At 38.4% G+C, this 14352-nt stretch overlaps 1 protein-coding gene across 5 annotated transcripts in view; it reads right to left on the reverse strand.

Annotated features, from left to right (window-relative positions):
* Inpp4b (inositol polyphosphate-4-phosphatase type II B) overlaps positions 1–14352 on the reverse strand; it is an 872970-nt gene that overhangs the window by 199783 nt on the left and 658835 nt on the right. For all 5 annotated transcript variants that reach the window (XM_023706482.1, XM_004646208.2, XM_012512698.2 and 2 more), the window contains one exon: positions 8959–9106. In XM_023706482.1, the coding sequence (XP_023562250.1) occupies positions 8959–9106 (148 nt within the window). The remainder of the gene's footprint in view (positions 1–8958; positions 9107–14352) is intronic.

Raw genomic sequence — 14352 nt, forward strand, 5'->3', positions numbered from 1 at the left:
AATTTTTTCACATATTTCCATTAATTTATTTGTATAATGTGAGATACATAAGTTCAAATGAACATATAAGTTGCAACAATTTATATGTACCTTATAAAACAATTGCATGTAATGACTACAAATCATATTTTAGGGAAAAACATATTAAAGTATGAAATATTCATAACAGTAGAAAATACAGTTGCAAAACAATCCATAAAGCATAGTATAATTTTCAATAAAGCATCAAGGCATATGTACAAGGCTACAGGAGCTACAGCCTTGACAATGACGCTTTAATCAACATGATAGCTCAGCCATAATGTAGACCCAAGAATGGAAAGTTGGCAGATAGATGAACATTGCCCTCCCTCAGAAAGATGAAAATTGCCTTCGCTCAGGACCAGTGTGTGGCACGTATGAAATCCAATGGATTCCACTTACCCCGCCAAGCACTGAGAAGGTTCTCTAAATGACTGCATTTCCATAGAGAGTACGATCAAGAGCAAGAAACTGTCAAGGGTAGGTCCTGCAAGATCCAGTGCAAGGGGCCCCAGTGGAATGCCATGGTACCACCTAAGAGGGCACAGGGAGCCCCAGTCCCTGTAGAAATCACTAGGCATCTGAAAGTTGCTACAAAGAATCAAGAATGCCTTATTCCTGATGCTGTGTAGATACAGTAAGCTCATTCACACTTACATATTAATTTGGATAGTGAAGAGGGGCAAGTGATCTAAAGCTGATCATTTTTTTCTTAAAAAGTCTTTTAAAATTTTAAAAATCAAGCCTGTGGGGGAACCTAAATTTTGAATAGATTTTGTTACAGTGAACTCCTTAAACTAGAAGAAATCAAGTTACTGTTAACTAGCTGGTTGATGTATTCTATGTGACTTAAGCAAGTCAGTGTATTAATTTTACATTGCTATGAGACAAGTTACTATTCTAAATCTACCACCTAGAAATAAACTTGTTTAATATGTTACTATATTTCCTTCACAGCTTAAATATATAACTGATTAGTAGCCTGGATTTTTGTTTAACATCATGCAGAAGAATAATAGATACATTTATAATACACCTCTGTCCTGCATGGAAAACTAAACTTGACGCTATCAGAGTCCCAAGTTCCCTTACCACACAACAGCAAGGCTTACCAACATGAAGAGAGATGTAGAAAACAAACACTCCTTCATATTATCTTTTTTGGTGGCAATTTAGATGGCTTTTACCTTTTCTTTCTTTTTTTGTATTTTAGGGAAGGGTCTACAGGGTGTTCAGGGTCTCACTGCTAGATCAGACTGGTAGTGATCTGCCTGTTTACAGCCTCCCAAGAGCTGGGATTACATGCCACCACACCCAGTTTCAATTGCCCTCTCAGCATGCCCCCAGGGGTGGGGCCAGCATGGCAGGCCCAGGGATGGAACCCCAGCCCCTGGGCCTGCTTGCAGGAGCTTTAATCCCCTGAGCTATTTGGCTGGCTCTTACCTTTTCTTTTTCACATTTTTATAGTTGTATCATCTTCTATATTGTCAATGGATTATTTTGATGGCAAACATTCTATTTATGTTTTATATATTTGTAAACTGTGCTTCCAGGAGCAAAGAATCAGAACTCTACTGCACACAACATGAGCCTTTCTTCACAGCAGCAAATATAACTTGAGTTATGTCTAAGATTTTTGCTTGTTCATGTTTTGGAGCATAATGCAAAATTTAAAACACAGTATTAGAAGAACACTTCACTGCCAATTCAAAAGCTGTTACATATCTGAACCTGAGCTTGGAAGGCGCCACTGCACAGGCCAGCTGGAGGGAGCTCCCAGAGGATTCGCTTCTGTCACATACCGCAGGCTTTGCACATATACATTCTCAAATTCAGTAGAAGTACCTCATGCGGAGTAGCACCATCACACCCTGAGACTAATAATGAGAGTGCTTTTAGGAGCAGCTGCAGGCAAGGGCAGCCGCTGTGCGTGAGTGGTGTGGAAGGAGCCACTGTGCTGCTCTGTTCCCAGCAGCAACCTTTACTGTCAGTGTCAGGACAAGGGCCTCCGGCTCTATGCTAGATGCAGGCACCGTGCACACAAGAACGCAGTGCGCACACGTGACCCCTGCCCAAAAGCCCACAATAATTTGCTCCATGAAATATATTCTAACCACATATGTGGAAGTTAATGATATACTTGAATATTTTCAGTAGGATTTCATTCTAAGATAAAACATTTTAAAACCATTAATATTGTTGTGTCATTAAATCAATTTTGACATATATTTTTATATGTTTTCTTCATTCTCATCTCTAAGTGTTATTTTCCTTCACATTAAATCCATAATCAAGCTTTAGGAAATATCTATCAGTGAGTTTGTGAGACTGCTATCAGTCACTTCCGTCATTCTAATTTTCCATTGTCATATCTTGGTAGACTACAAGCAGTTATAGAACAATATATTCAAATAAATGGCTAAATGGTCACATAGAGAGCTAGCAATGTGACAACTCAGAATTGCTGACAGTGTTTGGTTATCCTTTGAACTACAAAAGCTCCAATCTGAGATGATAAATAATATTGAAAGAATCAAATGATCAAGAAAGAAAGTTTAGGAATTTCCAAATCCATACTTCATATATTTTAAGGGCTGTTTGCAAATTCATCAGCACAGTAACTGAGAGGTCTTACTTTTGTAACAATTTTGTAGAATAACAGCAATATGTATTCATTCCAAATTTTTACTTAACTACTTTGGTGCTACAGTCATAAAACTAGTAGTGACAGAGATCATGTGTTCTGCAAAAATAAAACATCTACACACTGATTTTATAAGAATGTATTTTTTCTGACTACTGACACAGGGCATATTTGAGTTCATATTTTATTAACTACCATTTTAGAAAAAAATGGATGTGTCTCTAGCCATCTATCTAGATGCAGGGTTAATAAAAAATGTGTTTAATTAGTTCATTTATTTTATGTATTTGGTTGCTTACAGGGTCTCTCTATACAGCTTGAACTCGGAGCGATGCTCCTGTTTTCAGCCTCCCCAGCACTGGCACAACAGGCATGCACCACCACGCCTGGACTCTGTGGCCGGCTCAGCCTGCCCTGAGGGTGGGGCTGGTGCAGCATGTGGTGCTGGGGATCAAACCACAGTCCCTGTGCTTGACTAAGTGTGCCTAAGCTTTAGACCACTGAGATATTTCTATGGCCCCTGTTTAATTTTATTTTAAATATTACATTAAAATGCCAGTAATCCCATTGACAACATTCTTCTCTCTTAGAATCTACTTATCCCATTGTTCTTACTACATTCTGAAACATATCAGGAAATCCTCTTTGATATTTATTGCATTTGATCAAAAATATGGAACGCGGCTGCTAGCTGCCATCACAAGGAATAGCTTGCGAAATCATTCTGATGCACCTTTATCCACTTTAGTCAACAGATCTGGCATCCTGCAACTTCTGATTCTTCCCCTAAGTCAAAATGACCATGAACAGTGAATGTTTGAAATAGACTTTGGATAGTGAGGCCACCACAACTAAAAGCAGTAAAGAAAGTTGACTTCTAGAACTGCTTCAAAAAGTAGCAAGAAAGATGGTGTTTTAGTTTGTGTCTAGTGGTCCCACCAAAGCCTCACACAATCCTGGGGTGGACTTCTAGAGTTTGTGATTAACTCAAGATCCACTGAGATTATGGGTGTGAGTGCTGCTGGGATTATGGGTGTGAGTGCTGCTGGGATTATGGGTGTGAGTGCTGCTGGGATTATAAGTGTGAGTGCTGCTCAGATTATGGGTGTGAGTGCTACACCCCCCTGGGGCAGATAGCCTGAATCAATATAAGGGAGGCAGATTTGCTCTCTGGAGCCCTTGTTGCTGCTACCCCTCCCTTTGTTCTCTGCTCTTTGCTCTTGCCATGAAAGGTTGCTGTCTGCCATATGCTGCTCTACCTTGGAGCCAGCTGAGTAACTGAAGCCTCGAGTAACTGTGAGCTAAATAAACCTCTCCTTCCCTAATTTTGAGTGTTGGGTATTTGTCCCAGCAAGGAGAGAAGCTTAACTGAGACACATGAGATGCATGTGTTGGAAGTAAAGGGGAATATTTTGAGGTGGTTCATGGAAAAATGACTTTTACTGTAATAAGTTATTTAACATTTAAACATTCAAGATAGTTTTTAATAACAACTCAGGTCTATCTCCCACAGGTTTTATAGAAAACAAAATGTGGAGAGAGATATAGTGTGTTTATATTTGCTAATCATTGGCATGTACTCTTTATCAAAATGTTAATGAAATAATTTGGGTAATGCTAATTTTATTTTATTTTATTTTATTTTATTGATTGATTGATTGATTGATTTTTGGCAGAACCAGGGATTGAACTCCAGCCCTTGCACTTGCCAAGGAAGCGCTTATTCCACTGAGCCATCTTCCCAGCCCTATAATGTTAATTTTAAAGGGTCAGAAATTATTTATATAGAAAAAAACATAGAAAATGTTACATATCTGTCTCCTAAATCTGCGCAGGCAACAATTCAGTTTCCTTGCAGAAGAATCACAGAGATTTTGTTTACTAAGATCCCAGGGAAGATATCCAAACAGGTCAGCCAGGCATTTCAGCAAAGCTGCAAGAGAGTGCATCTAATCGAGTGGTTAAGCAGTGTGAGAAACAGAGCAGGTAAAGCCATTTCCAGGATCTGAATGAGTGATGAAAGAGCAACTGAGAAAAGAATTCCAAAGTTTTTCCCAGGCTAGCGATTCCAACTCATCAAGAAAAATGTGTCAAAGGGCTGGCCAGATAGCTCAGCGGACTAAAGCACCTGCTTAGGCAGATGAAGGGACCAGGGTTCAATCCCCGGCTTACCATACCAGCCCCACCCATGGAACACACTAAGATGGTGATTGAGATTGGGTGTAGTGGCACATGCCTGTAATCCCAACACTTGAAAGGCTGAAAACAGGAAGATCACTATGCGGCCAATCTGTGTAGTGAGACCCAGTAGACCTTTTATTAAATTTAAAAAATAAAGTGTCAAATACTTCTTAGGGACCTCCCACTCCTACACTGTTAATTCAGTTTTTAATTTAATATTACATATTAATTGCATATCATATATCTTAATTTATGATGCATTATCAATAGAGTTCTTCCTTTAAATTCGATTCTCTATTGGATGATATTTATCTTCAAGGAGTGAGCCACTGCTGAGCTTCTGAATATTGAAGTACATAATTTCACACCTTCATTCATAAAAGATTCATAATCTGAACCTGAGTAATAATGTGGGGGCACCTCCTGCTCCTCTGAGGAATCATTAGATATTGTTCCACCAGCTCTGGCCACTCAGTTTAGCAGAGAATTAAAGATGAACCCAAGCTTATCACATAGTGGAAAAAAAGAAATCCTTGTGAACTCAGCTACCTCTCACTGTTTTCTTCCAAGCATTTGCAAAGTGTTCTTCTCTAGTGTTTTGCTTATTTTTTAAGGTATTTAGTACAGGGTCTACTGGGTCTCACTACACAAATCTGACTAATAGTGATCCTCTTGTTTTCAACCTCCCAAGTGCTGGGATTACAGGCATGCTTCACCATGCCCAGTCTCAGTTGTTGTCTCAGTGTGCCTCAGGGACAGGACTGGCATGGCATGCAGGGGATCAAACCTGGCCCCTGAGCTCTGCCTAAGCAGGTGATTTAGTTGGCTGAGCTATCTGGCTGCCCCTATGTTCTTCACTAATACAGCTTTTTGGACGACATCTCTAACACCTCTTTTATCCTTTTGAACTCTTTCACCTTTGCTTAGCATTTAGGAAGAGCTAATATTTGTCTTCTGCATTACTGATACGACTTCTCAGTGTCATTTTTCTTTTCTGCGAGTTCTGTGGGTTTAATTTGTCTGCTGCACTTCAAAATTTCATTATTTCCTCCATTATCATTTTCTTCTTGTCCTTTCCTTTTTATGTGGTTCTTTTTATGGATTTCTGATTCTACTTTATAATAACCCTATCTTCTGACACTGTACTCAGATGAATAGTCAACTTTTTTTTTATAATCTTGCTATATTTCCCTGTTGAGTCTTCAAGGTGAATTTTCTCTTCCCTTTCCTTTATAATATTTCAAAGGCTCATTGGATTTTCAATGCATTCTAAAGTGGGAGATTTATAGGAAAGTATTGAAGAAAGCCACAGTCATAGAAAACAGGCTGATGATCGCAACTCTGGCCAATTTTCTCTCTCTGTAGAGTTTTTATACAGTTCAGTTTTTTAAGTCCGAAATATGACTTTCTTCTCTGAATCACCCTAGTTGCTAGGACTTTTGGTAGCAATGAACTTCAGATTTAAAGCCACTCTTTTCTTCTCCTCCACCAGAACTGCTCACCTTTTCCTACTTAGTAAAACTTGTGCTTTGGATAAGTGTGTGTGTGCGTGTGTGTGTGTGAGAGAGAGAGAGAAAGAGAGAGAGAGAGAGAGAGAGAGAGAGAGAGAGAGAGAGAGAGAAAGAGAGAGAGAGAGAGAGAGAGAGAGAGAGAGAGAGAGAGAGAACAGGAGAAGAGGAGGGGAGGGAGAGAGTAGTAGCTGGGCAACACTTGTGTGTTAAAAGGAAAAAGGAGAACCAGCAACAAAAATTATAAAGGGCTCTACTGACCAAAATTTAATAGTTTGTTTCCTTTTATTGGCTACTCACTAATCTCCCTCAGGACTTTCTATCAGCAAAATGGATGAGATAGAGACAGCAGCGGGAGAGAGCACCGACTGGGGTTTTGCAGATATTACTGTGGTAGACTCAGAAGTGGCAGACAGGCTACAGGACAGTGGCTCAGCCCTTGGCACATCTCTGAACTGATGACAGAGATAGATGAAGGCAGAAGTAGAGCTCTTTCTCTCTAACTTGTCTCACTAATTTGTAACATTTTTAAATGAAGTAGTATGTGTGGCTTGTCACTAAGATTTTCAACTCCAAAGTACTACCCACAATTAGTTATGCAAAATAAAATGTGTGTGTGTGTGTGTGTGTGTGTGTGTGTGTGCACATGTGTGAAGTGGCACCATGTTTTGTTTTCTGTGTTTTATCAAATATCTTAATCAAAAGCTAGGACTAGGTAAGATAGGTGCCTTTATTCAGATGCCATTCATAGGGTAAGGCCTAGCTCGCTCTTCTGAAACCTGTTTCATGTGGCCTCTTCTCTTCTGTGTTTCTCAGCTTACCAAAGGTCCTAAATTCTTGTCTTGGGTCTACAGCTTCCACTTGTCTACTTGGAGTCCTTGCTTGTCCTACAAGCCTTGTGAAAACCAGCTCCTCTCAACAGCCCTCCATGACAAAACAATGGCTCTCACACAGCTCTTTGGAGTAGTTCTTGAAGTCCAGTGGCCCAGAACACAGCCATGTTTAGGAGGATGACTCCTTTCCCACAGGACACAAACTCCATGCCTGTCCTTTCTAACATTTACTCCTGCTTATCTTTTCTGGAATTTGCCTTGTGCATCACCTCCTCATAGTACCTGCTTTATGTGAGGAACATAGCAAAGAACCAGAAGAGAATCCGTGGGCTTACATTACCTGACCCCTCGAGTTGGCAACTGTATAGTCTGAGAAGATTCTTAAACATGGCACCAGCTTGTCTTGCTGCGAACATACTTTTTGTCCGGTATCTGTGGCCTGACCTCCCCCACTCTTATTTTCTCTCCTGTTTCTTATTCTCTCTCCTATATCCCTCTCCCTATTTCCCTTTCATTCTTCATTTCCCTGGATCCAGATCATTTTATACCCCACTTTCCTGCCTGATTTTTCCTGAACTTCTCTTTCTTTTTCCTCACTTTGATAGATGGTACTTGGGCAATTATTCCTACTGTAACCAATCTTCTCAGTGCCTGACAGATGTGACCTGCCCCATCTACAGATGTGACACTGTTGGTGTGGGCCTAAGGGAAAATCAAAAACTTTTGAGTTCAGCAAAAGAATACACAACTGTTAACTTCTGTGTGTACTACTATGAATGTAACACAGAAATCCTAACTAAAATTGCTGCATATTTCAGAAATTAAAGAGTGCTAATTATGAAAAACTTACCAATTATCTGAGATTCATAGCCTTAAAGGTTTTTATAATAATATAGTATTCAGCAATTTTACAGTCATTACAGGTTTTTTTAAAAGATACAGAAACAAAACATTTCTCAAGTCATGGTTCAAAGACATTCTTATCAACAAATAGACTCAGGAATCCTTCTGCCTTTTAGACAATTATTTGTTGTACAACAACACTGTCTATTAACAACATGCTTGTCACTTATCCTAAATGATTTTAGACCAACAACTATCTTAAAGTCTTGCTACAGAGGAAGAGTCTCAAGATGAGCACCACTGTCTGCTAACTCAAATGGGAATTAAAGAAACAGTTCTCACATGCAGATAAAGATGCATGCATTAAAGTAGGTCAAAGCCTGTTATTGGCTACATCACAAGCTGCCCGCAAGAAATATAGTTCAGGTCACAAGAGAGAATCCTATATAATTCTAAATTTTCATTTGGCCATAATTAAAGACTAAAAATGAAAAGGCAGTGAGATTAGCTTTAATTCAACCTCAATATATCCAAAATATTAATATTTCATTAATAAATCCTGTGAATGTGTATGAACTAAGAATTCAAAAATCTCATGCACATGATACACTTTCAGAGCTTCTCACTTTGGACTACTCCTATTTCAAATGACCAATAGCACACAGGCCTGGAGGCAACCGTAGTTTCTTAAGAAAAATGTGCTTAAATAAAAAGGAAAATCCTTCAGACAAATTTTCTAAAAGTAACTAATGATGTGGACGTGAGGAGATGTATATGTTAATTAGCTTGATTTAGCTCCCTTACTCCATATATTTCAAACCATGTTGCACATGAGATATGCAATTCTTAAACTTGTTGGATGAAAATAAAAAAGCCGCGCCATGAAGAAATAAATAGTGTGAGAGACAATAACAAATTTTTCTCTTACCTACACAAATCTTCTTTTATATGAAGGGAAATCAATTCCTTAGGAATATGGAAAGAAAGTATGCTCTCCGACATCTGCTCCCGGATTTGCATCCACTTATTGTCAGAGGTGGGAAATCTATATAATTTACATACTGGGTTCTTTAACACTGTGGAAGAGGAAAATAAAGAAGTAATAATTAAACTGAAAACAAATGCAGTCCAGGTGAAATTCAGTTAACAGTATCACTAACCAGGGTAGCATTCTAATTATTTCTTTTACCAGGAAGATATTTTATTTCAGAATTCAGTAGTATATTTGAAATTCTAAGCACTTTATTTTTATACCACAGTTTTCAATGGTTTCTCTAGAATCTTGCTTTGTTAAATTAAAAAAAAAAAGGACAGAAGTATACATCTTACTCCTGGTCACAAATATAGCTAATATGGTTTCCTAAATTAGTACCTATTGATTTTTTTCTCTTTAAACTTTGTGTGTGTGTGTGTGTGTGTGTGTGTGTGTGTATGTATGTGTATGTGTGTGTTTTACATTAAGCTACATCTGCCATCTGTCCTTTTTTAAACATTTTGAGACATTTCTAAGTAGCTCAATTAGGCTCAAGCTTGTGATTCTTCTGTCTCAGCGTTGCAGACTTCCAGTATTGCAAGAAACTGTTCTAAACATTTTTATAAATCACATGTTCCCATAAGTATAGATGATAATATAAATGTGTACATAACACACAATTTGAATAAATGCTTCCAAATGCCTTCTAATCACTCTTAGTCAACTTTGCCTACTTGTACAGTAAGGGTCAACAGATATGTTAGTTCAGAAGTTTCAGAAATATCTGTTAGTAAAAATTCTTATCTGTCAAGGTTTATTCCTTTTGCTTAAAATGTATGAAAATTCACATAGTATGCCTGTTTTAATATGTTCAGTGGGTCAGTAATGAATTCTATGAATCCATAGTTCCTCAAAAGCAAGAGAAGGATATATGAAGATGAGCCACTTAAGGTCAATGGGCAGGGATTAGGAGAAGTAGCAACCAAGTTATTTGAACAAGTGTTGTAAAAAATAATGTAGGGCTGGATATTCTGATACCTCACACAGTTTCATTAACTTTCAACCAACCCTAAGACATATATTTCAGGTTAGAATGTCTTCCTACTGCCGTTAAACACTGCATGTCTTTGTTATCTTCCTATACCAAGGCTTAGTGAACAATAAAATGTCATATCAGTCACTGTCAAGGGTCAATTAATAACTGACTGTTGTTTACAATAAAGTTGAATAGTAATGGCGGTTGATATTGAAGTGTATGTAACTAATAATGAGCATGGTATGCAGTCCAATCTCCTTACATACAATGAAACATGTCTTTCAGAAATGCTCGGTTCCATAAGTCTGCTGTATCTTATTCACTATTCTGTAAGCACTAAGATTTATCTTTCTGAACAGTGAAATGAGAATCTGTCTATCCATTTTTCTGAAAACACCCATTCTCTAAGGTATATAGTAAAAATCATCATTAACAAAATTGGTATAAATCACATAAGGAACTTAGATTTCAAACATCACATTTTTCACCAGATCAAAATCTTCTAGTGTACTTATATATACTTGCCAAGAATTAGGAAAAGGGCTCCTTTTGCGACAGGACCAAGAAAAACTGGAACACTATAAAATATTTCCAGTGTGTTGAAGAGAAATATTTCAAAATCTAGAGCTCTAAGTTTGTCAATTAGAATTTATCACAAATACGTATAGAGTTCATTACATTTATTTCCCTTTATCTGAAATATAAGAACTTACAGCCAGGAAATGAAAGAAACTACACTTCATTCATTTTTAGAGTGACAATTTTTCACATATATAAGGACTATATATAAGGACTATACTCCTTTTATTAGTATACCTCTAGAATTGAAACATACATACTTAATACAATATGGTTTCAAGTTTTATCACGTAAGATGATATCTCATGAATTCTGATATCATAACCTTTTTAGGAATGCAAATGTATCTTTTTATAGCAAGACAAATCTAGATCCCTGAAATGCCCAAATTTTTCCAGAGCAACACATACCGATATTCACTTAGGTGGTTCAACTATACTGACCACACACATTTTTTGTAGCTCCAAATATAGTTAAGAATACTTTATTTTTCTTGTCAACAATTACTGTTTAGGTAATTTATATTTTGAATTATATCAGAAAGTATAAATTTATTTCTCTGTTGATCCCAAAACAAGTCCTTCAACATTTTTATTTTTTTTTCATTTCAAAGCTTTCAGTGTACTCCAAATATAAAACCTTTGTTGAAATAGCTTTGTAGAAATCAAGGGCAGTTTGATTAATAAGCTTTGGAAGTCTCCTCTAACCAGCAGGTACACATACTTCAACGACTCTGGGATTGCTGCTTTTTGGAATGAAACAATTGAGTCAAATAGTCAAATGGCAGGCAACTTAATCACACAAAGCCATCTGACATCTCCACCCTAACGTTTAGGTTATAGGCTTTGATGTTTGAGACTCAGAGGCCTTCAGCATTGTATAGAATGGTAAGCATCTCAACTCAGGTGTGTTGGGATCTACTATTTATTTACTTATTTATTTATTGTTGTTAATATAGGTTTTTGCGACACAGCTTGAACTCATAGCAATCTTCCTGTCTCAGCCTCTCCAGCACTGGGATTACAGGGGTACACCACCACACCTAGTTTCAGGGCTAGCACAGTCACCTGGGGTCCCAGAACCTGCATGGCATGTGGTACAGGGGCTAAAACGCAGGTCCTTATACTTGCCAGGCAGGTGCTTAACCTGCCGAGTTCTCTCCCCAGCCTGGGATCTCCTTTGTAATTCAGTTTCATCCCGCAGAATTTTTCATTGAACTCCTACTCTGCCTGAGGCCAGGATACCTGTGAGCACCATCAAATAAGATAGAATAGAATGTGACTTTAAAACAAAAATACAATCTGACCTTTCACTGCATTCAAATTTGCCACATGGGTTACCAAAAGAGCAAATAGGATAATCTCAATGCAAAGATTTGCTGTGCAGATGGTGGGGAAATTTAATTACCCTCATGTAAAGGAAAAGCCTGGAATTCAATGTCAGCATTGAACAATGGGCCACGAATGTTGAGTGATTTGGCCAACATTTTTCAATGCTTCTCCACTAAAGAGCAGATATGATTTCAACAATTCTGCACATTGTTCCAGCTGTGTACATGCGCAGATAATTCTTGAATAACTTTCAGCTCGGGCTCTGTACTGTGCCAAGTGTCTGTGCAGGGAGCAGCAGGTTTTGTGACCATAGAATAGCCTCAAACTAACAACAGTTGTTAGGTAACTACAAATTCTTTGCAAAGATAACTCTGTGTGCATTTCCAACTCCATTTCTACAATGTTTTTGCTAAAACCATTTCTAAAATGATCACAAGACAGACGCTTCTAAGAGAAAAGTCATTGCCATCATTTCAATTGCATTATTCACAGTCTTGTGATAACTTAGTGAAGATAAACTTCTAAGTGCGTCTGGATCTTGTTGGATGTGTTCCTTTTGTTGTCCATTTTTAAGATGTACTCAAGAACAGAAAAATACATGACGAAAGTGGTTTCCTCTAACATGGCAGCTCAACTCAAATGACTAAATTATTTCTCCCAGACTCCACAAGAGGGCTGCTTAACTGGGTAGCAGGCCACCTGCTTTCCCGTGGATCCAGCAACTGTGAACACCAAGCTGCAGCAGTTCAGCAGAGCACAGAACAGGATGCTGGGGAGGTGTTCCGCCAAAAAACATAGATATATGGAAAAGACCTCTGCACAATGTGGATCACAAAAAGAGACGGCGCAGATACCCTGGGATGGCTTTCTATTTTCCATTTCTGTGAAGAATAAGTGCTAGGGATATCACTGAGTTGATCAAACAGAGATGTGGGAAGTAGAATTAAGGATTCAAGGGATGATCAAAAAAGTCAAACACTCATTTCAAGGGGCTATCCTTTCTATTTCGGTGAGGCAGCTCATCTGTGGTTATCTTCACATATGTCCTTGCTTTCAGGACAGCGTAGAAGCTTTATATTTAGATGGGGTCTGGCTTTACTGACTTCTGGCCCTATAAAATAACTTTTAATGCTCTGCAGATTCTTGTAAAGAATCTAGTCATTCTGTACTTTCAATTACGCAGTTGTTCAAATATTTAATTACTCAGCTGAATGTGCATATATATTGCCTATATTCTAAAAGTTACATTGTATTTATTAAGGATAAGTCCATGTGATTCAACAGGACACTGATACACCCTCATTTTACTTGGAAATGTTCTCATCTTTTTTATATCTGAGTTTCACGTTGGGTTTTTTTTTAAAAAGATTGGGCAATACCTACAAAGCCTAAATATAACAAACAAAACACTATGGTGGGCATGGCTGCAATAAAAGAGGAATAGGAACTCAAGGGGAACTCAGAAAATGCAGCGAAGAGCTGGCTTTCTACAGAACAATGCAGGTGAAAAATTATTCCAAAATTAAAATCCCAAGAAATTTATAGTGGCTTTTTAAGTTGTTATAAAATCTAAATTATGTACATGTATGACTGCATGTACACATGTGTGCATCTATGTATAATTGCTTTTCTGAGACAGGGTCTCACTACGCAATTCAGGCTGGCCTTGAACTCAATATGTAGCCCAGGCTGGCCTTAAACTCAGGGCAATCCTCTGCCTCAGCCTCCGTAGTGCTGAGGTGTGCACAGCTATGCCTGACCTAAACTGTACTTAAGTTGAAAACAAAAGGAAAGAGTAGAGATAGTACAGAAGCTGAGCTGTACAATGTACTGCTTCCCAAATTCAGCCAAAACTACAAGCTGGATTTCTATCTTCAATTTAAGGCCAAGAAGGGCTAGGGAGATAGCTCAGTGGAATAAGTGCTTGCTTGGTGCCAGCGCAAGGTCCTGAGTTCAATCCCTGGTAACACCAAGTTAAGGCCAAGAATGTAAAAAACTGTAGCAGATGTCATAATGAAACATACAAGCAGCATTTGTTTCTAACTGCTGACACTTGGTGAAGTTAGTCTCTAGAACCTGGATCGAGATCTTGGGTGGTCAAAAGAGATTTGCTTCATCTGTGCTCATTGTGTTTCAGGTAACAAAGGATGCAATTGGAAGCTGGCTCATACTTTATGCTGAAAAACCTAGCATGGTTACTAGTCTACCTGGTCATCAAGTGTTTGCCGACATAGTTCTGCTCAAAGCAGCTCCTGTATCAAAAACCCCCATCACTCTTTTAGCTGCAAGTAATCATCCTACAAACTCGGCTCAGCGAGAGCCCCCTCCAGAAAGTCTACGTTAGTCACCACTGCCTCTCCCCCACAGATCTCTGCCTCTCTCTGCCTCTCTCTGTCTCTCTCT

This window comes from Octodon degus, unplaced genomic scaffold (genome assembly GCF_000260255.1).
Source record: "Octodon degus isolate 3935 unplaced genomic scaffold, OctDeg1.0 scaffold00260, whole genome shotgun sequence".
NCBI lineage: Eukaryota > Metazoa > Chordata > Mammalia > Rodentia > Octodontidae > Octodon > Octodon degus.